Below are 23,038 nucleotides of genomic sequence, written 5' to 3'. Positions count from 1 at the left end.
GAGCATGTAAAGTTACACAATTGCCTTAATTTTTTTGTTTACAAAATGTTCATTAACCCACAGAGGCACGCAGAAGTAGATAAACAGGTAAAAAGATACTTGTGTTAAATAGTTTACCACCAGCTCCTCTCAGACACTTAGTCAGAAATAGCTATGTAAGAATGATTCTTTCTCTGTTCATCTCTGATGTGAAAACCTAAGAGTTTACAGATCAAGCCATCTCAGATATTTCTAGGGTGTAACAGAGTTGAAAATACCAGAAAAGTCTGGGAATATGTGAATGCACATAGATGCCAATCAATCGTTGCATAAAGGGAAGCAGAATTTGAATTAGTAAGCAAGTTGTGTAGTCTTGTTGCTAATGCAACAACAGAAGCTTTAAAGGAAGTTGAAATGGAAAGTCTGCCTTCTGCAAACTCTATTAATTGTTGGTTATTGTATACAAATATTTTTTTAAATCTCCAGCACAGAAAAACAAACTCATTTTCACTTTGAATTCAGGATATGGGAAAGTAATGACTACATTCAGAATAGACTTACCTGTATAATTTCTTTACTGTTTCTCTTCGCATTCTTTTGGGAGGGATGGGAGTGTCACACATTTCTAGCATTATAGGCTGAAGTAATGATTCAGTGACTGTATCTGATGGGGTCATACCTATGAAAACGTTGCAAATAAGAACAAATTAAAAAAAATAACCCTATTGGTTATAAATGGGTCCTGAAACAGTAATATCAAATCTGAAGTAATGCCTAAGACTTGCCATAAATTTGATAGTTACTTTATGTCTGAAACAGAGTTCAAAGTTGATACGTAACATCTTTCTGTTTAATTTACAGATATCACAGAGCAAATACTGATTTTTTCAAATTTATTTTAAAGTGTCTTAAATTATTTGATCTTGACTTAAAATACATTTCTAACTTTTGGAAATGCTATCCTTGCAGAAGCAGGGGTGTTTCTTTTTATAGTACAATGTTTTGTTTGTGTTTCCTTAGCAAAAGCAATTCAGCTCTTTACTATGCAGTCATTTCAAAAAGATTTGCAATGTTCTCTATCACTGGGCAAGCTGGACTAATACTAATAATCTCTTATTAGTGAGATCATAATCTCGTGTTCACAAGACACTAACTGACCACATTTTGTATTATCTGAACACATTAATGGGCAGTGTTGATCTAGGCAGCCCACACAGCATCATAATACATACAGTTTTTCTGTTCTTTCCCTAAAATCAAAAATCTCTAAGCTCTTAAGTAAACTTGGACTTCCTTCATAGTTTGATTTTGTAAGTGTGGAATACATCTGGATGTAGTTAAAAGTTCGCCTCCTTTATACACTGAAGGGTGTTAACAAAATCTAACATAATAACATACCCAGTTTTTGTTCTATTAGCTTGAGGTTTTTCTCTTGTTCAGCAAGTTCCTGTTTTTTCTTTTGCATTTCTGGAGTGTTAAGTGACCGCAGCTGTGAATCAAGATCCTTATTCACATTATCAAGTTTCACCACTGCTGTACGGTATTGCTGAAGAAGATCTAATTGAAGAATAAAATAATAAAACATGGAAGAGTAAATAAGTGGTCATTATGAGTTAGAAGGCTACCAAATACAATTCAGACAAAGAACAAGCTTCAAAACAAAACATATATTTCAAAAGCGCTATTAAAAAACCCTACCCAAACCTACAGTGGGCAAGTGGCTGTGCCTAAAGTGACTGTAGAGAGAGGCTGAAGAATCATTTCCAATATTGTGGGTTTTTTTTCTTTTTAAGAAGGTATCTAGATCAGAGCAAAGTACTACTGAACTCTGAAAATGACTGTGGCAAACAGGCAATTTTTTTTTTAAACATGTCTTTTATGCACTTCAAACTGAATTCCTTACCCTTGATGCCATTAAGTGTGTTTGTAGCCTTTTTTTGCTTTTAGCGCCACAAAGCTGAGGCTTCTGTTACTGACTTGAATTCTAGTCCACCTTGTGGAGAACATTTACTGAGTTTCATTTTGTCACATCTATGAAAATTTAACCGAGGCAGTATCAGTAGACTTATGTGAACAAGGGCTTATTTTGCTGACAAACTTGTTACTCTTGTTAGTACATCAGAAGAACAACATATCTGCGTCCACACATTGAACAAATGTGTGGAGCAATAAAGAAAGGGTTCAAGCCTGTTAGCTCAGGCCCATTCCTTTTACTTTGTGGTGAATGTAAGATAGCTTGCGCAAAGCTTTAACTGAACATTACTGAACACCTTATATTTGCCACAGGATGAAAGCATTCTCACAGATAGTTACTGCACGTTGGCTAAGGCACTGTATATGCCTTACAGTTTTCCAAGCACCTGGTAAGTGTAATCACAGTTTAAGTAACTATTTTCCTTTTAGCTATAAACATACAAGGACAACAATTCACAACTAATATTAAGTCTGCAATTCACTTCAAAACAAGTCTTGTATAATTAGGCGCTGTCCTTCATATGGAACTTCACTATTATTTCCCTTTAAATATCTAGAGACTATCCATGTGGAATTAAAACGTGTCTTTTTCTTGTATCATGATTGTTCCTGTACTAACTGTAAAAATTCCAATTTAATCCACATTTGATAACAATTGAGTTCCATAATTGAAAACGTGTTGATAGACAAATATAAAATGTGCTAAACCCAGCATATTTCCATTTGTAGCTGAAATGCTTACTATGTTATTCTAAGATGTAATATATTTTTACTGAAAGTCCTAGAAAAGACCTTTTTAGTCCTTTTTTCTCCCTCAACAGGTCAATGTTAAATAGTTTTCTCATATATAAGGCTACTCCAATATGCACATGTACACACACATACTATGTATCCCATATTTCTAGGAGTACTGATAAAGAAAAGCTAAATGTCCATGCTTTTGAAAATTAAGTATTAAGAACAACCCTAACTTGTGAATAAGGCTTTCGATGCTTTACAATTCAGTCAGCTATTACATGTCAGAAGCTGCCATCTTTTAATTTCATTACAAGCTGTATTCTGAAAGGAAGAATCTAAGCACATAGAGAAACATAAGCAATCTTGTAGGAAAAACAATGTATCTTCTTTTTAGGGAAATAATGTAAAAGATGTTGTGGATGACTGACGAGAATAGGAATTTTTCTACCACTGCTTCACAGAGCTCAACTGCACAGTAAGAAATTCTAAATTGATATATGGCATTCCTGGTGAAGAGACTTGCAGCTTCTATTTCGAAGGATACTGTAATTCAACCAGTCCAACCTCCTTAGGTCTGCTGTTTGAATGACCACCAATGTTTATGCTCTTGTCACTAATAAGACTAAGAAAAGGGGGGAATACCTGATGATTTGTAAAAATATTTTCTCTTTCAGGAAATTTAATAGCTGGAGCTTTTAAGAAAAGAGAAATTCATAAATAGGACATTGTACAAATCATACTTTTTTAAAAATAACTTTACAATAAATTGAATTTTTCCTTCTTATATTATATAAAAAATAGCAAATATATGCAATGAATATAATTTTGGAAATTCTATATTTTCATGACTTTATTAACCTACCTATCTGTCCGGAGAGAGTAGAGTAAAGTTTTGGCATGGGTGCTCCAAATACCATTCCTCTGAGTTTGTCCATTGGAGGAGCTTTATTCTGAAGGCCTCCAAATTTTCCATTGCTGCGAATCCTGTCTCCTTCCCTAGTCAGCAATGTAGGGCAGTGTGTGATTTTTACAACCTACATAGACATAAAAAGTGATATTAAATTAGTAACTCCAAGTTTTCAGGAATGGTGTTGTGAAGCTTTGTATCTTTCAACTACAATGCAGCTGGTTCTCTAAGGGGGATTCATTTCATTTCATGACTTTGCTCTCAAGTAACAGAATAAATATATTAAATTTAAACAGCATTACCAATAATTACGAAACATGGATTTTTTTTGTCCTCATATTTTAAGAGAACGCTGGGGGCAGAATTTAGATCTATAATGGGAGACAGCTCATTATCATCATATACTATGAAGTAATGGCAATAAGTATTAGTTCTGGGAAGAACTGTGAGCACTTATTTGAGGAAGTATCAAAAGGACAGTGGTTTTGTTTATGCACAAAATTCAAAGCAACTGGAATCCAAGGGATTTACCTGTGGTGGGTGATCAAAACAAATGCAGTGATTGACTCACCAAAGGAAATGACCCAGACTGCTTTTTGAGAAGTCAGGAGTGACTGCATACAGAAATTCCTTTTTCTGAACTGACACAGACAGTCAGTCTCCTAAGTATGCTGTTTTATGTACAGGTTAACAACCAAATCTGACTCTCCTGTTTGAATTTGTCGCAATAAGTCATATGTATGTATGTAATCTATATATATATAGACACACATATGTACATACATTTATACATATTTTGCTTATAAAGCCAATAGCTTTGGTAACTAAAATTCACTTAATAACATGATTTCTGATGAAACAAACACATGCAGTTTTCACAGTTGAAAAAATGGTAACTATTTGTTCACTTAATGGACATTGAAATGGTGATAATGCATGATGAAATTAAAATATTCATAAATAAGTGAAGCACCTAGTTTTTACTACAACTATATCTATATTTCTGAAATTTTCTTTGGCAAGACTTAAGACATTCTTTGTTCCCAGGTTAGCAGCTAGCAGTAGGCAATAAAAGGGGAATAGGATCACAGAGTAGAAGAGCTGGTCAGGCCCATAGTACAGAGAAGGAAATCAGTGCTGCACTGACTGTAAAAGAATGAAACTGGCATCCAATTTTAGATGTCACCAGAGGTTCCTCATTAACTTGTCATTCTCTTAAGAGCAACCCTACGATGTAATTTCTTATACATCCGGAGAGAAAAAAGAAAGAGCATCTAGCCTCAAGAGCTTAATGTTTAATCAGTACAGTTCTAATTCTAATGCTGAATCAGTATTTCAACTGTAGCAACCTCATAAGCTGAAACAGAAAGTGCCCAGTGTCAGGACTTCCTCAGAGCATATACTCATCTGCTGAAATTTTTCCCATTAAACCTAAACAAAACAGGTCAGAAAAAGGTCTAATAAGTTTCACATCAAGATCTCAGTCATTTTAGTGGATCTCAATTTTCATGACATGCCTCAGATTCCTTCTTTGTAAATACAGGGACTAGGAAACTACTGAAGAACTTGCATTCACACTAACAGCAAAACTACAAATGTCTGGTCTTTAAAAACACAGTCCCATGCTTCATGGCAGCATTCACATAATGGAATTTGTTAAATGGAAATAATCTTGTCAGTGCCAATAATAAAGATTTCATTCACTGTTAAATGCATTGAGACTTATGGACAATAAGCATTCTGGAGCAGATCGTTCACAGATGGAAACACATACGTCATGCAGCATTACAGTTAGCAATCCATCATTCTAAGTTTATAACATATTAAATACGTAACTCTGTCATACTTTCTAAAATAATAACAACAATAATAATAAAAAGTAACCAAAACTATACAACATACCTCTTTCCTGTAATGATTGGCAGCATCCAAGTTATCTATAATGATAGTGTCGCCCAAAAGCATCCCGAACACTGAAAATGTAATTTTTTGAACCGTGAAACTTCTCCACAACAAAATAACTTAAGTTTTGAAAAATAAATTCTGGGGCTTCACTATTGCAGCTTTTCAGATGAGTACAAGGGAAATAGTATGTGCACTATCTTTTTCAAAGAAATTTTATTCTGAGATTAAAATGAATATGCAAACTTTTATTTTCACTAAAGAATTTATAAAGAAAGAAATTCAGTATGTTTAATTGCTTTACGACATAAATGACTGTATTTTCTACCAATGCATTCTCTTGATATCTTGTATTTACATTTGTAAAGACCCACATAATAAAATCCTGAGTTTAGGAAATTATATAAATGATAATTTATTTTTCTGCTCCTCTCTGAATAGTGTTCTTGGTTTATTCAGTGGATTATCAAAGAATAAAGCAATCAGAGGTTGACGATACAACTATTTTTTTTTTCCCTTAAGTCCCTTGTTCGGTTAATAAAAAAAGTGTTCCATAAAAAGTCTAACTTGATGTAGCCTTGCATAAGACACATCAAGATAGGTAGTTTTTAAATTACCTCAGAAAAGCAATGGCTTATCTGGTAGCAGGCGACACAAACAAGAAATTGTAGCTAAAGTCTCTGACAGAGTATCTAACTTTGGGAAAACAAACTGGAATAAAAAGCATTTTTTATTAACATCAGAGAAGAATATTTCAATACTGGGAAGCTGTGAAGTGAAATGAAAAACTTATTGTAATACAGTAATTATTAATAAAGTAATTACAGATTCCAACTCTGGGTATAATGGTTTGGCTCTATCAAATTTAAGAAAAAGGGCGTAGGAGAGGGTAGGTACTGCTATGTTGTTAGAAAGAGCAGGAGGATGAAATTTGCCGGAACTGAAAGCTACATAAATATTAAAAACTTAGTTTTACTGTAAATATTTAGGCATAACATATAACAATGTACAGTTTGGTCTGAATGTATATAAATCAATGCATTGCACATGGAGTAGGAGTAGGACTGGAAAAACATCATGAAATCAGTAATTTCTGCAATAAGAAAATATAAAACTAATATATGGTGGTCAGGTTCTGCTTACACAAGCTTGGGAATACAAACAATGGTGCAGTAATTTAAAAAAGAAAAAAACCTCTACAACATAGTAGAGAAAAATAAGACAGTAGTCTTATTCATTGTTGAAATATTCACAACGGTTGTTTGAAGATTTTTAACACTAATGTCCTGCTCTTTTTACCAGGAGATATTATGATGAAGGTACGCTGATATTTGCAAATGTATTAATGGAGATTACTAAACTATTTATGATTTGTGATGTTTCCGTTTAAGAAAAAAGTTACTAACATTCTTTAATGACATTTACCTGTTTGGCAATGCTCTACATTATCTGGAAATGTTAGCAGATCTCTGGCAAATACAGGATTTCCAACAGGTCTGAAGCAGATTTTTCCATTTCTTAAGTGAGGCAAAGGTCTGGTTAAAGAAAGAGGAGGGTGAGGAAGAAGAAAAGAAAGAAATAATTTGTCCTTACTTTATTATTTCTTCTGACAATCTAGCCAGAAATCATAAACTGAATTGAATACATCTCAACACTTCCACATTAGGAGCTAGATGATCCCAACATTAAATAAAATGTCAATTACACAAGGGATGTTTGGGTGAAAAACTAATTTTTATATGTGACATATATGCACCAATTTCATGTGACTAATTTTGTGGGCAAGTTTTAATATGCTCTTTTTAAAAAAACTGAGATTTTGGGCCTTTTAAATACATTTGCACATCAAAACTTTTCTAAAAGTCTTGTCTTTCCAATGTTAGTAGTCATCTTCATAAGCAAACTATTTTCAGGCACAGACAGGATTTTTATATTTTCCTTTATTTTCTAGGAAAACAGATCAATTTATTATTATTAATTTCTATTACTACAGATGATTTTAGGGAATATGCTCAGCAGTTGGATTTTTTAAAAAAGTTAGAATTTTATTTGAAGCGGTAGAATTATTAAAAAAAAATTGAGTTCCTGATCTAGAAAACATGTAATAATGTTTTTACGGTGAAAAAAACAAATCAAAATTTGTCTTCTCTTTTTAAGAGAAATATCCCATAAAATACAGAAAGACCAATGCACAGTTAAATGCATAAAACTAGGATTTCAGTTAACATTTGAAGTGACACTACCATTGCTATTATTGCTAGGCCAGAAATTTATACTTCGAATCTTTAATACAAGTGAAGCTTAAAAAACAAATTAGGCAAACAAAGTTGAAGAAGTAGGTACTAAAAATGCAGAAATGTCATTGTTTTTTCTCTACCTGTTCCAATCAGGGAGTGTCTTCTTGTAAATAGAATCAAGGGGTAACACTTGCTGTCGACCTTGAGTTTCATCAAAAATACAACGAGCAGCTTCAGTAGTCAGCGTGACTACACAGTCCATGTCACTTGCCAAATGCCAAGAGATAACTTTTGCTGCTTCGTTATCTTCAATTTGTGCTAAATGTGCAATCTGTGCCACGGAAGTTAGAACAGTCAAAACAGAAGCTGAGACCATGTCCCCTTTTCATACTAATCACAATCTTTCTGCAACTGCAATCAGACATTTAAATCCCCTGTTGATGGCCCCTTTAGAAGAACTGAACATCTGATGGGACTAGAATGCTATCTTTTTCTCAGAACTGCTTCCCAAAAATTACTCAGATATTCTGTTAGCTTATTTTTCATCATGGAACCAATAAAACTGATTTGAAGGGCTCTTTGGGACGCAACGCACCTTGCCTAAAATATCCTGGTTGCCTTTCGGGTAATTTGGGAGGGTGCAAGTTCGCCTTGGTTGCTTCATTACTCCTTCTTGATCTATCACTTTCTGTTTTATGAGGGAATCCACATACTGAAGCTGTGAATTAAAATGGAAAGTTAGCAAGCAGATATCAAGCTACAGGAACAGATAAAGTATTTGCTGTTAATCAAGTTACTAATAAAAATATTAAATCCTCTAAAATAGACTCTTATTATATAGGGCACAGTTGCATGTAATCTCAGAGAACAACAAAAGGAGACACTGTAATTGTGGCTATGAACTTTATTATTACTATTTGTTTAAAAACTCCAGGGACTTCACACTTCTTTCTGTCAGGCTCTTTCACAAAGAGCTACCATAGCTTGATTAGAGCCAAACTGAATAAAGTTTGAATTAGCAGGAGGAGGCAACCACAAATGAACAAAAAGAAAGCATTTTAGAAGATGGGAACTATGCTCAGGCCTGAAAAGTTTAGCCAGCAGGGGGAACTTACCCATCATGACTGTGCAATGTGTATCATTGAAAAAGTTAATTTTACTGATTTGCAATTAATTAATATAAAACTTGTGTTTACTTGACCTAAAGGGATAATTTAAATAATTACTTTTTTAAAAATTAGTAGTTTGAAAATGTTCTCTAAAAAGTTTCTTTAAAATAAAATTGGATCTTTGTGGGAAATTAGTAATGAGGATACACTGTACTGAACCTTTCAAATTTATTTTTAGGCCTGGCAATAACATACAAAATGCTCTATTCTGTAAAAACAAGTATTTTCCTTTGGCCTGCTTATGCCAGAAAATGTGTTAGAATACATCCAGTGTATGCTAATCAGGCTGTAACAGCCAGTTTTTAAGACTAGCAGTACCAGTACACCACCAGCAACCGTAGCAGAAAAGCAAAAACACAATCAGGATATTAAAGAGAACTTTTTCTTCTTTTTCTAGCAATTTCTTTGAGAGAGAGGTAGACTAGCAGAACAGTAAAAAAGTTTAAGTTTGCCACTGATTCATAAATTTTCCTCATGGTTTAAATTTTCAAAGTTTTGGTAACATGTGCTTGTGTCCACAGCACTGTGATTCAATAACACACCAATTTCATATTAAGATTTAGATTTACTTTTAAGATGTTAAGAAGTCTAGTAAGAAATAAGCCATACTGTGTTTGTCTGTGGTAAATCAATTTGATGTTTTTTCAGTTCATTCTTCAGGTGAGTTTCTCTTGTTTCAGCTTCTTTAGCCTGACCTGAAATGAATAAAATCAACAGAGAAAAAGGAAATGTGAGAAAGCAATGGAGCATTTCTTAAGCAAAATCTTACAGCTTTTTAGAAAGACCCCACCCACAGTTGAAGGTATCTAAGGTACTGAAGGTTCTCAATTCCAGCACAGAACCTCAGGATTTGTTCACAAAGACCTTGTGATTTGGCCAGATCATAGGAAATTTCAGTAAGCTGCCATCAACTTCAGCTTCCAGAGGCAAAGGCTAGTCCTTAGATCAATCTGAGCATGTAAGTGCTTTTTTCTTTCCATCCTTTAATTACCCTTCCAAATGGTTCTCCAACAGAGGAAATGGTAAGAGGGAAAGGAACAGTGGCAGGTGGCACTACTTCTTTTGTCCCTTACTTTGGACACCATTTTCTGGCTACCATTTTCCCCCACTCTCATATCTGAATTGAAGCAGTTTTGAAAACAAACAAGTAAGCACAGGTGAGTTGCCTCCTGCTCTCTCTATTCAAAAAGATTTATCCATATTTGGACACATTTTTAAGCATAAAGTGTTCTAAGATACTCTCTAGAGATATGCAAAAATCAGAAATGTGAGGCAAAATTCTTTGCTTCTCAGATTAGATTTCAGGAATTTGCATCCATAACAGCAGCATGCAGTAAGCAAGTAACAGAAACCTAGCCTTGTACCAAAATTACAAGAAACAAAGCATCTTCTAATTCCAACATGCTTTATTTACCTTTAAGCGAGTACTTAAAACAAGAATTCAAAATATGTCAAACCAAATAAACCTTCTGATCAACAGGGAGGATTCAAACAAAATAAGGCAAAAAAAAGTTTCCTTTTTCCTCTCTTCTATTTCCATAAACAACTGCCCTCAGACTGCCCTATTGTTTAACAGACTTTATAAGGGATTACATTTCCTGAAGAACACACACATAAATAATGACTATCTACACAATATTCTGGGATACTGTATGTAGGGTCAAATGTGGGGGGAAGAGTATAATAACTATAATAAATAATAACCCTACTATAAAAATGTAGGGTTAATTTTTCAAAAGAAGAATATCTATAGTTCATTCCCTAAAACCATTTTTAGGCAACAACTGTTTAATTTCCAGACGGCTGAGCATTCACACAAGCATTGTAAAGATGGGAGTGTAAGGCAACCATGGGAAAAAAAATCAGACCACTAACTTCAATGTTTAACTTCTCCTTTGACAGTTCTGACATAAGAAATTCTATCTCAAGTCAAGACCTTTCATAGGTAGATCCATCCAATACCTAGATGCTTCCTGCTAACAGAGATGATATACTCCTTCCATTTCTCTCCAATTAATTTATCTCATTATTTCAATGCTAATTTTTCTACCCCTCTTTATATTCTCAGAATCATTAAAGGAACAAAAAGTTTCATTCTCAGGAAACGTATTTATATATTTGATTGAACTTACATTTCATTTCAGTTACAAGCTGATTAGTAGTATCAAACCAATTTCTGTAAACACCTATGGACTGAGATAGTTGGTCTCTCTCCCTTGTAAGTGTTGCCATCTGTTGCTGCTTCTTGAAATCTACATAAAGAAATATAAATACTTTAGAAGAAAACACAGTAACATACTTAGTTTACATAAAACTCAGCAAAAATCTACTAGGTTATTACACAGTTTTGATGCAGTCACAGGATGACTACAACAACTAGAATTACAGACCTAAAAAATAGTTTGTTCTAAAAGAAAAGAAAGCATTTTAGAGTAATTGAAACGTACCATTGTAAAACATAAATGACAGACGGTATGGTTCCAAAGATTTTTTCAAGGCTGGCAGATCTGGCTCAAATACAAGAATATATTCAGTGCTATCTCTTCCAGGACTGTTTTCAGCCAGGACTAGATTCTAGTAAAACAACGATGTATGTTTATATTCACACTTGCGGTAACACACAAAATAAAATAAGCATACTTCAAATACTAAGTCTTATAAAATTAGCTAATACACAATTTCTATAAGCTATGACTACAGTTTTAAATATTGGCTTATAAATGCATTTATATCTAATTAAAAGAATTATAATATAGAGATTTAGCAATAAGTATTTTAACATTTAAGAATTAAGATTGCCATTTTACCTGTTTAAAGAGTCTTGTTATTTTTGGCTATATATTTTATTTAAGAGACACATGCTCAGAAGGAATATTATCTGCACTCTCCTGTAAGCAAGATTTCCTCAGACGTATTTCACACAGCATGTGAACAAATGCATACAAAACATTAAACGTAAAAAGACCAGATGCATATAGAAGCAAAAACAAACTAGTCCCAGTGCTGAGTTAAAGTTACTGCTGTTACCATGGAAGTAGACAGTAGGTCCCAAATGAATGAACAACGTATCTCGAAAGACTGATAAGAAATCCCATTTCTCAGCAAACCAAACCCTTCTCCTTTCTTTACAAAAACAGGAAATATTATAAAACCATAAAGAATGGTAAACAGAAATAAAATTAGTATAGGTAATATCTAAATGTGCTGTTACTTTGGGAAAGGTATCATGCATAAAATGAATAACGCTTATAATAAAACTCATACTGTTTCCACCTTTAACATGTAGAAATTGCTACTCAAGTGGCCAAATCAAGAGAGGTGGTTGCAGCCTAAAAGAGATAGATATATAACCTTCAAAGACAGTCTTCATGGCTTTTAAAAATATTGCAACTACATATTTCTTCAGGAGAAGTCTGCAGGGAAATAACTTTTCCTTAGAAAATTTATGCTAATTAAAATCTAAACATTTTCCTTCTTCCCTTCATTAAACAAGTTTAGTACTCCTGAACCTCAATGCACAGATGAACATGTCTGATTATCAGCTTCATGATACTGAAGCTAAGTGCACATGATTATACTTTTAGACAAGATGGAACAATTTCAAGGTATTTGAAAAATAACTGCCCCCTCCAATTACTGGTTATATAAAAAATACATTTAATCCTAACCAACAAAACCTTTCTGCATAAGTTGCCTCATGTACAGAGAACTCACTATAAGTTAGACAACTGAAAACTGCCAGAAGAGGGGAATTACTCCCAAAGGAAGAGAGGGGAACATGAGCTACAGTCCAAAGCAATAGTATCTCATCAGATCGCAGCAATAAGACAGCAGCAGAAGGAAAAAAACAACCCAGGAATATATATGTAAAATGAAAGAGTGGCTGCTTGTAAGAAAAAAAAAAAAAAAGAATTTAAATATGACTGTTAGTTCAGTCATTGAAATAAGACTGGAGTTTTTATGTCACAGGGGCTCAACAGCAGGTTGCTAGTATATGGTAAGAGAAAATTGGCTATTTCTGCATCTGGGAGGAGTCTGAGAAATTACCCAGTTTTTTTATCTGAGGTGGCAGAGGCCACTCAAAGACGTTGCTTTTCCCCTCAACAGTATGAATTTTCAAACATCTGCTCAAATTTCTACCACAGGTTAGACACAAGATTTGTGGAAAAGAGCACTGTCTTATTAGACCAATGATTATATCTGACCCCTTACCTCCACCTTCGCTTTCTACCCCCACCCGCCCCAGAAAAAGGTGCGTGTTCATAAAACGCTTCTCCATCTCCGAAACCTAAGTAGCAAACTTCAAAGATACATACAAGAAGAAAGAAACTGCTTCAAGTTTAATGGGATATGTTAATCATCTCAGCAAATGTAACCAGTAAATGTTAAGGCACTGGAGGCTTCAGTCAGAGAAATAAAAGATCACTGGGGCAGGGATTGGGAGGCACAAGCAAATAATTTATTATTCCTGAAACATGGCTGGGGAACAAGAGAAACTTAAAGTGCACCATAAAATCAGTGAGTCTATTTATTTTATCTGACATCTCTATTCAGTCCACGTTTTTTATTTTTCTAGCTTATTTTTTGTACATATTTTGTCACTTTTCCTTAAGGATCAGTGCAGACCAGAGATTGACAGTGTGTTCTGTGGAAAGTGTTTGCCCACTGTTAATTGCATGTTTCTGTCTTGGACCATTATTGAGAGAATTAATTATGCTGTGCTATTAAGTGTCATTTATATAGTTCCATGAAAGCAGCTGATGTACTGAATAAAACACATTATGACGAGTTCATATGTAGGATCTATGAATTTTAGTAATTCTACTATTTTTTTATTGTGGTGATTTACAAGATCTATTGGGAGGTTTTATATCTGTTGCTGAGGCAGAGTCTGCTTCCATGTGGCATATGCTGATGCTGGTCTGCTGGGAGGTTGCTTCCAATGCACAGTTTAGGAAAGCTGGCTGAGAAAATTTCTTTAAAAGGTAGGATCTTCTTTCAGTACACCTTCTAACTGTTTAATGATTTCCATACATTACAGGGTAGTAAGGCATGTGACAACCAGAGGAATCCAATGAAACAAGGGTTTATTTTTGCTCTGAAATTCATACATGGTACTTCAGCAACTTAAAAAGTTCTCTGTAGGCTGTTGAGAGATATTGTGAGCACTCTCCTCAGAAGAAATGTGTGGTTGTATAATGAACTGTTTTTTTGTGGATTTTGAACAGTTTCTGGTTTTGCGCATGTGCATGCTTTGTGTATCTTTCACATTATAGTTTATATCTACCATTTTTGATGATGCCAACAGTGTCAAGAAGGTAGACGCAGATAATAGAGAAACAATTTAAAAGACAATTACCGAATGTAATGTAATTTTAACTACTGTGTAGTATTCCAGCCCAGATGATAAAGATGTCAGCTATGCCAAAGTAATGTGGTTATTTAAAATCTTTTCCTAGAAGGTACCAACATTTTCATAAGGCAGCTGAGGTGATACCATAATTGATGATGATATTACTCTCAAACAGAATTCACAGGTTTTAGTAAATCAATCTGTATTAGCTTGCTGAAGAAAAAGTGACTGATATGACTTGATTACAATATACAATACTTTCACAGAGAGAAAACATCAGGCACGTATGAGCTCTTTAATCCAGCAAAAAATATGCAACAAAGCAGATGCTAAAGCCAGAGGTTCGAACAGGTTACTTAATCACTGAAACAAAATATCAAGTGAAATGTAGAGCTTTATCTTGAATTCTTCAAATCAGAATAGGATGCCTTTCTGCAAAGTATATATAAGCCTAATTAGGCTTGACTAAACGCAAAGAAAACTAGGTGAAATTAAATTACATACATATGAAGAGGTCAGACTAAATGATTTTAAGATATTAAATCAGAAAAGTATTGTAAGTAAAAAAGTAAAATACCACTAATACTAAAGATTTAATTATAAATTAGTGAAGTGTTCTTTACGTGTGAAGTTCTAATGAGGAAAAGACTTATCCTGGATCACCCCATGTGTCCTAGTCTCTAATGAAGTTTTTCAATCTACTGGTCAACTTCCCTCTATTGACAAGGATAATCAGTTTAAAGAATTACATTCCTTCATGTTTTCTGAAAGTCAGCAAACAAATAGAGAAGAAATAGTTTATCTACACATCAGTAAGAGAAGGCTACAATATATGTTAACCCTCCACAAAACATGACCAGGTGTAAGATCAACTTTGAAACTGTAGGAAAATATGCTTCATTAGATCCATTGCTCATGGAACTAACCGTATTTTTCTTAAAGCACTTACAATTTCAGCTGATCCTCTGTCAAATGGAAACTCGATTGTACTGACTTTCCCCTGAAACTGTGGGATCTCTGTATCATCATCATTGGGGCTCTTAATTTTTGCTATTATTCTGCCAACTAAATCAATTCCTGTACGGTTGTTGTATTCATCCTGTAAGTAAAAAGTTAAGAAGTTAGTTTGGATCATGAATAGGAACCATAAAAATTTGTTTATATATACTATTACACTACAGATCACAAGATGCTTCTATTCTAATATTCTCCCATAGTTTCTCAAATTCTTTTTTCTCTATTTGTTAGTGAATATCTGAAGTTTGAGGAACCTACATTTTTATTATCTGAGATTCTATGAGAAACTGTATCCTGGAAATAAAATCATATATAACAGCAGAAGTTTCTCTTCCTATTGTTTCCCACTACAATCTATTCTTGAAACATTTTTTCCTGTGGCAACAAGAAGTGGGTTTCAGTTGAGATGCCTGACAGTGTGGATGGCATGTTTCAGTTTTGGTAATTTGTATGGCATAAACCAAAATACAATATACACAAAACAAGATATATATGTCATATACTGAAAGCCATTGATTTACATCTTTGTTGTGAAGTTAATTGCAAATCCGAGCAACAAGGCCAATCAAAAGAGAACTCCATGTGAGAGGGCAACAATGTATCTACAATACAGTAGAAAACTACACAGCCTTACTTCTGCACCTTTGCCTAGCATAGTTACCAGACAGCATTAAAAGGAATGTTTAGAATGCTGTATGATACAGGTGCAGGATGGCAAAAACAGAGAAATCAGACGCTTGCTCCTGTAGACACATCTGGATTTGGAGATTGCTGAGGAGGTCCAGCATGACTGAAATCACTCTTGTAAAAACTTCCATTGACACCGAGTCTATAAGAAAAGCTTTAATGAAATCTATTTATTCAGATAACACTTTCTCTTCAATCCCATGAACTGAAAGGATGCCCATCTAAAAAAAAATTTTTGATGGATCAGCCAGTGTGTGTATTTTTATATCTGATTCATGCATCTCATGCTTGATCGACAGTCAATCTCCCCATTCAAATCTGCCTGGGCAAAAAAAAAAAAAGATTGCTGAAAGTCAAAAGCTGTGAACTATTTTGATTCTCTGTCTCTGTCTCCCTCTGTATACACACACCAGGGTGCTCATTCTGTGGGTCCTGTGATGGTCTGGGGCTGTCTTCTATTCTCTGAGGGAAAGGGGTTATCCTTGGCAAACTGGTATTTTTGTTTTGGGTAAGGAGATGGAAACTGTCATCAAGAGAAGCAGTTTATTCTTAAATTTGCACCCGGTACCACAGTAATCTGTAATTGTAAATTTTCAGTGCAAGTCTCTTGTGTTCTTAAATAATGAGGTAAAGATCTGCTATCTTTAAGAATTATTTTAAAGGATTTAAAAAAAATTTTTGAATAGGGTTTTATGTTTCTTTTAATCATTTAAAATAAAATGAAAATTAACACAGATGATAGCAACAATACCTTATGGCAAAATTCATCACATTTTAGCAAGCTTACATAGTTCCTCAATTATGATTTTGTATAGAAGTATACTTACCATTACATGGAGGTGTAAATCCTTGACCAGTGTACGACTAGTAACAGTTCGAACATTGGAAACTGCTGGAGTAGCTGGTAAAGAATCAGGTAACAAGCGTACTGGGTCATTAGGTACAACTTCCACTATAATCTAGAAGAGAAGGAAAGAAGAATAAAAGAAAATTTAAAAGACTGATATAATTCACTGCAAGTTACCTGCACACATTGGTTGCTCAAAAAATACTGAAACAAATGCATGTGAAATTTATTGGCAGTCTTGAAATAATTTAGCATGACCATAAAGCAGTTCTATTAGGTCACAAATTACTCAGTTTTATAATTTTTAGTTTAAAAAAAAAGCTAACAAAAACATATTTTGATAATCAATTGCTTGAAATCAGTCACTATTAAAATAAAAGTGTAAATTTTTGCAAAGCTTGCAAGTGAAAGTATCGATATTCCAAATCTACAAAGTATCATAACATTTCTCCTAGATGATTCTGTACTACATGTTCTTGGCTACATGTAATTAATTATAAATTCAAACCTGGTCACTGCTGAGCATATTAGTCTTATCCATTGCAAAAGTAAACTGGATACTGTAAGTCCCCACTCTCTCAGGAATCACTTTATCCCTAAAGGCATAAAAAAAAAAAGTCAGTCAATACTGAAGTATACAAGGTATGCAAGCAATTCAAATTCCAAGTAGTCCTGCTAACTACTACTTAGAGTCCTGTTGAAGCATGAAGTTCTTTAACACTCCTCCATAATAAACTTCAGCAAGAATGCCACAAAAAAATCTCAAGAACCCTTCAAGAATAAAGCTTTTGGTAACACAGATGAGGAAAGACTCCTCCAAGGGCTTATAACCTCTACCAGTTGACAGGAAGTTTATCACGGCCCCATTACTCAGAAATCTGCCAGCCTACCCTGTTTTCTCTTTCCATCCAATTAATTCCCATAAAGCCACTGAAATAGAACACAGGAATGTTTACATTATCTAAAACACCAACCAAAGATTCACTTGAAATTTAATCATTTGGCCTAGGTTTACATAAAATCTGACTAGTAGATTCCTTCTCTTAGTGAGTTTACAAAGTTGGGTAACTTGGACCATTGGCAAAGGCTGAGTATATTAACAGGGAGCGGAAAAAAAAAAGAGTTTTACAGCATTCTACAGTGCAGACTATCAGCAAAGAATCCCTAACATCAAAGTATGAAGGGAAGATAGACTTCTGCACTTCCGCTCATAGAAACATGACTTCACCTCGTACGGAAGGCCACACAGAGATCTAATTTGCTGCAGTATTTACTTATGAAACTTTTGAGGAGATGCAAACAGTGTCTAACTAAGATTCAGACATTGCTCTGGGAGGATGTCACTCTTGAATTGGTTAATGAGATTCTTGCTTTCAACACATGGCATTATATCTACTGTGTGAGTAATAACAGCAATCTGTTTCCTCTTATTTTGTTTGGAAAAAGTAAGATAAAAGATTCCCTGGAATGCTTAACTTGTACAGAATACACTTTCAAAGCTTTACATGTTTCTAATCATTCTAATGTATTACCTTAGACTCCTTTCTTCTCTATCCTCAGATTAAACAAATGTCAAATGTATCCTGGAAGGATACAGTCCTCATATGCATTGTATCATGCTAATTCCTAAACATTTCATAGCACTGTATCACTAATTCTTGAACAGATTGTCATTATCAAATACTAAAACTCTTGTCCCTAGTTCAGACTACTTTGTATAGTAAGTTGTATCAGTAATTATAAAAATATATGCTGCTATACCTGAAGTAAAAGAAGCCATCTTCCTTGTCATCCTTCACTTTACTACAGCTAAATGTTGTAACCTGAGAAGAATGATGCAAAAAATTTAATGAAACATACTTGAAAGTTAAAGTACCTTATTTGTAATATGCTATAAAGTCTTATTGATAAAGGAATTCAATGAGATCACCTATAATTTAGATGCTAGTTTTCTTCTTAATCCTTGGATTGTTTTCTTTGCAAAATTCAGGGTGGCAACTTTTAATAGTCTCCCTACTATTAATCAGCTTCTGCAGAGTAGTAACGTTGTTGTCATTACTGTAGTATTGACATTTGAATAGTCTGACAATTTACTCTTAAAAGTAGCAGGGAAGATTTTGTTAAACAAATATAATTGGTATGTAATACTCGGTATTTGCGGTCTAGAGCACTGAGCCAAGTCAAATGAAGGGAAATTTCTACTATGAAGGTATTTGTCCTATACCTGCATTTTGACACACATTTTGAAAACACATTTTGATGACTTACATCAATTGGCATTCTAGTTCCGCTGCTCTGTCCTTCCCACATTTTCATAGAAATCCGTGCTGGATTAATATTTTTAATAATGTTGTTGTCTTCAGAAAGAACACTAACCATAAAATCTGCAGAATAAAAGAAAAAATTTTGTCAGGATTTCATGAATTTCTGTCTCACCCTCCTATCGGGGGGAAGAAACACACAATGTCCACATTCCAAACAAAATCCAAAAAACCAAAAAATTCAAAACCAGACATGGAAAGCCTTCTCTGCCCAGCCCTGTAACTAGATCAGGTAACAATTCTCACTTAGAAAAAAAAAACAACCCAAAACAAAAAAACACTGCTTTATCCAATGACTACTTCAAAAAAACTCAAAATTCAAGTCTCCCTTTCCCAGGTTAGCACCCTGATCAGAATAGCAAGCCAGGCTTCTTCTTACTCTCAGGAAAGAACAATCATTAGCCAGTTAAGTAGTTGCTTCCTTGCTCCAAGGACAGGAAATCCAGATCTCCCTCTTCCTACACAAGTGCTTTAGTCACTGGACTACTGGATAAAGAGGCACAGTAGTTAGAAAGAGACAGTACCAACATCACTACCATCCTCCCCTTCTATTGGCCACATTGTAATAGGGACATAAGCTATGAATCTGACACTGGCTACTTCTAACAGATTAGTATCACATACTTAAATCCATTAGAAGCCGGATATTGGGATTCAAGTTTCACTCCTTCATTTGCTATTGTCCAACTCTGCAGTCAAAATACTGGATGTTTAAAATCCTGATCAGGAAAAATTAGTTTTTCCCAGCCACTCTACAGAAGCTTAGTGGCCTAAAGGAAATGGAATCCAAACTAGGAAAAATCTACCTGAAAACTGTGCATCAAGTACTCTGACACTATGGTAATGTAGATTTCAAGCATGTAGTTGAAGCTGCATTGTTAAATTAAAACTGAATTTTACACTTTAAGCAAGGATTGTGCTTTGATGTGTATGAAAAATTCAGGCATGACTTTCCCCAAGATTACAGTGCCTACCCTTAAATGCATTATGTTCTGAGTCCATCAGTAAATCCAATAATTAGGTTGTTAATTAAATGAGGCTGTTAATAAGGGATTTAATAACAAATTTAGTAAAATGTAATACCAAATATACTATTTTAACTCCTGAAGAAGTTGACTAATTCTCTTCCTCTCTCAAAACTTTTTTGATTTATATTACATAAAATATATCTTTTTCAAATGTAGTATAAGTATTAATGGTTATTTCTCTGTTACTCTTAAATCTTGAAGCAAAAGCTCCTATTCAGTGAAATTTGAAAAATACACTCTTCTATGTTCTCCATGAAATGGAAGCCTCTTTCAAGTTTTCTTCTCTTTCCATTGCAACCAAGGAAAGACACCACATAGCAAGTATGACAGTTATCTTCATTCACTTGCTTCTCATTTTTTTAATTGTCTCCTGACAGCAGCCAAGTTAGTCTTCTCTTTCTGTAACTGTGATCATTGGAAGCCCTGAGTTTCTTGGAAGGCCTGTGTTTCTTTGGGAAATTGTGATTATGAATATTTTCTAAAAGAGCAGAATTAGTACACTAACCTCTTCTTACAGTTAAAGTTTTAGATGCAGAAAAATAATGGTAACAAGAGACCAGAACATTTTATGTATTTCTTTTCAACAGATCAGATCTCCTCACAGAGAAGAAAAAAGCAGGAAACACAGCTTACAAATCTGTATACATATACGTGATAGTTATATAATTTGTATATATATATATACACACATATATATACACTATATACATACACACACATATACAGACACACACACACATATATTAAATAAAAGATGAAAGAAGCAAGAAAAAGTTATGAGCACAAGCAGAGGAAATGAGGGGGATTTGGGGAAGAAGCAGGTAAGGGACAGCTAAAATCTATCCTCTAGCTATCTTATTCCATGCTGCAAAATGAAGCTTGAAACGCAAGACGGCTGGTCACAGAACACTTCAAAGCAACGAAATCTCTATGATGAAAAGTAAAAACAAACAAAAATCCCCCAAATGCATACACACACAAAAGCTGACTTTTCTTATATTTGAATCAATAGGAATATCTACAACAATGTTGTCTATAAAAAGGAAATTACTACATCAAGATTAAGGTTAAAATGTCAAGAAGGATAAGAACACATCAGTGTTTTATGGCAATACACAAAGAATTTGCTTTGATTTCTGAATTTCAAAAATGAAACAGTCTCAAGACTTAGGCCTAAAGCACTGGAAATCTGAAGTTTATTTTTATGCCTGCCAGAGAATTAATTCCAAGCAGCCTGTGTTTTGCTGAATTCCTATTTGGCACCTCTGTTTTTAGGAGGAGGAAAACATTCCATTACATCATATAGGACTGTTGAGGCCAATTTAATTGACATTTGTATAGCATTTAAAATTTCTTCACAAGCAGTTTTTGTTGTTCCAGTATAAACAAATAGCAAAAAAATAATGACTGTAAAGAAGATTATAAATGACATCTGATATTCTGCTATAAAAATAAACACCCTTCATTTTGGGGCTAGAAACAAAACCTCCAAGCAAATTTTTATCTTATTTATGTCTGGAGCTAAAATTGCAATATTAAAAAGTGAAATATAAAAAGTGAAAAATGCTGAAATGTGTTTTTTCTTTACTCTGTACTTACAATAAATATTTTTGCCTTTTTCGATGCCTCTCAAATTTATATTCGTACTTCTTTCACATCCTTCACTGTCTCTTCCAAACTGAAAAATCCTTCACTGTCTATTCTCCCTAGAAACAAAAATTTTTCTGTATATCCTCATATTTGCCACCACTTTCTGTAAGTTAAGTAAGCCTAATATATCCTTTTTGGGGATATTGGATTTATTTTGTTTTCATCAATACTGATTGCATCTATCTAGATTCTTAAATATTCAATATTCTTTCCATCTTAACTGCCACAGATACTTTTAAACTTTACCAGTAACACTTTCTCCATTGTGACACCTTTTGACTTTTTACAACTCTTTGTTTTCTGTCTAAGATGCTGATAGTGGTCCACGAAAGGGTAGTACTTCAGAACAGCTTACTTTAAGAGCCTTTGGTAAAGGACTTTGCCAAAAAGTCTCTTGAGAAATCAGGTACAGCATCAGCACGATCTCTCACATTCACACAGTTGTCAAGTCCTTTAAACAGATTTGCAAGGCACCACTTTCCTATACGAATATGTGAAGCTCCTACCCTGTTCCCATTTTTATATTTAGGCATGTGTTTGCTTAATTATATTCTCTATACTTTAAAACAACTGCCCATGTCTGAAAACATACCTAAAGACTGAAAGTTTCCCTGACCTTCCCTAAGACTCTTTTTAAAAACTGCATCAGATTTGCCACCAGAATTTATTCCTATCAGATAAAGGCCAAATTAAATAGGATTAGTATATATTAGTATATTAGTATTAGTATATCAGAGTTAATAGCTCAGCAATTTCATACCTAAATTAATTTATAGTGAATACCATTAGATATAGGAAAATTTTTAATATATATTTCATCAAATACTTCTAAAACCCCTCTACTGAAGAGTCAAATGTAAGACTTTTATCAATGATAGGGTGGGGGCGGGAGAAGGTACCAGTTTGGGAACTACTTTGCCCTCCTTGGCAGGGAGCACTGACAAAATATTTTGTCTTGTTTCCCGCTGCAAACTTTGAAGCTCCCTTTATACCTTTATCATCTCTAAAGCCTACAGCAGGCTTTCCAAGTCTCACATGTTTTTTGTTTTTGCAACTTCAATAAATTGTTACTAAAGTCTTTTTTGCCTTCCTTAATGTGGCAGTAAGTTTAAAATGACAGAATCTACATCATTTAGACAGGACTCCAGCTTTCTGAAGAGGACCTTCATATAATTGTTTCATATGGCAAATTGTGTTACTGCAAATTAAACAAGAATTTGGAAAGTTTG

General features: G+C 34.1%; 1 protein-coding gene across 5 annotated transcripts in view; it reads right to left on the bottom strand.

Annotated features, from left to right (window-relative positions):
- Nucleotides 1–23,038, bottom strand: part of SMCHD1 (structural maintenance of chromosomes flexible hinge domain containing 1) — an 88,948-nt gene that overhangs the window by 2,058 nt on the left and 63,852 nt on the right. For 4 of the 5 annotated variants that reach the window (XM_067290673.1, XM_067290674.1, XM_067290675.1 and 1 more), the window contains 15 exons: nucleotides 19,079–19,194; nucleotides 18,572–18,633; nucleotides 17,319–17,406; nucleotides 16,791–16,922; nucleotides 15,209–15,358; nucleotides 11,354–11,480; nucleotides 11,039–11,158; nucleotides 9,516–9,601; nucleotides 8,333–8,455; nucleotides 7,878–8,068; nucleotides 6,926–7,035; nucleotides 5,501–5,571; nucleotides 3,554–3,725; nucleotides 1,378–1,536; nucleotides 541–658 (listed from right to left, as the gene is read on the bottom strand). In XM_067290673.1, the coding sequence (XP_067146774.1) occupies nucleotides 541–658; nucleotides 1,378–1,536; nucleotides 3,554–3,725; nucleotides 5,501–5,571; nucleotides 6,926–7,035; nucleotides 7,878–8,068; nucleotides 8,333–8,455; nucleotides 9,516–9,601; nucleotides 11,039–11,158; nucleotides 11,354–11,480; nucleotides 15,209–15,358; nucleotides 16,791–16,922; nucleotides 17,319–17,406; nucleotides 18,572–18,633; nucleotides 19,079–19,194 (1,825 nt within the window). Of the gene's footprint in view, nucleotides 1–540; nucleotides 659–1,377; nucleotides 1,537–3,553; nucleotides 3,726–5,500; nucleotides 5,572–6,925; nucleotides 7,036–7,877; nucleotides 8,069–8,332; nucleotides 8,456–9,515; nucleotides 9,602–11,038; nucleotides 11,159–11,353; nucleotides 11,481–15,208; nucleotides 15,359–16,790; nucleotides 16,923–17,318; nucleotides 17,407–18,571; nucleotides 18,634–19,078; nucleotides 19,195–23,038 lie in introns of those variants that run through there. The other variant, XM_067290676.1, reaches the window with a different exon arrangement.

Source organism: Apteryx mantelli, chromosome 2 (genome assembly GCF_036417845.1).
Source record: "Apteryx mantelli isolate bAptMan1 chromosome 2, bAptMan1.hap1, whole genome shotgun sequence".
Classification (NCBI taxonomy): Eukaryota; Metazoa; Chordata; class Aves; order Apterygiformes; family Apterygidae; genus Apteryx; species Apteryx mantelli.
This window is presented reverse-complemented; position numbering and strand designations above follow the sequence as displayed.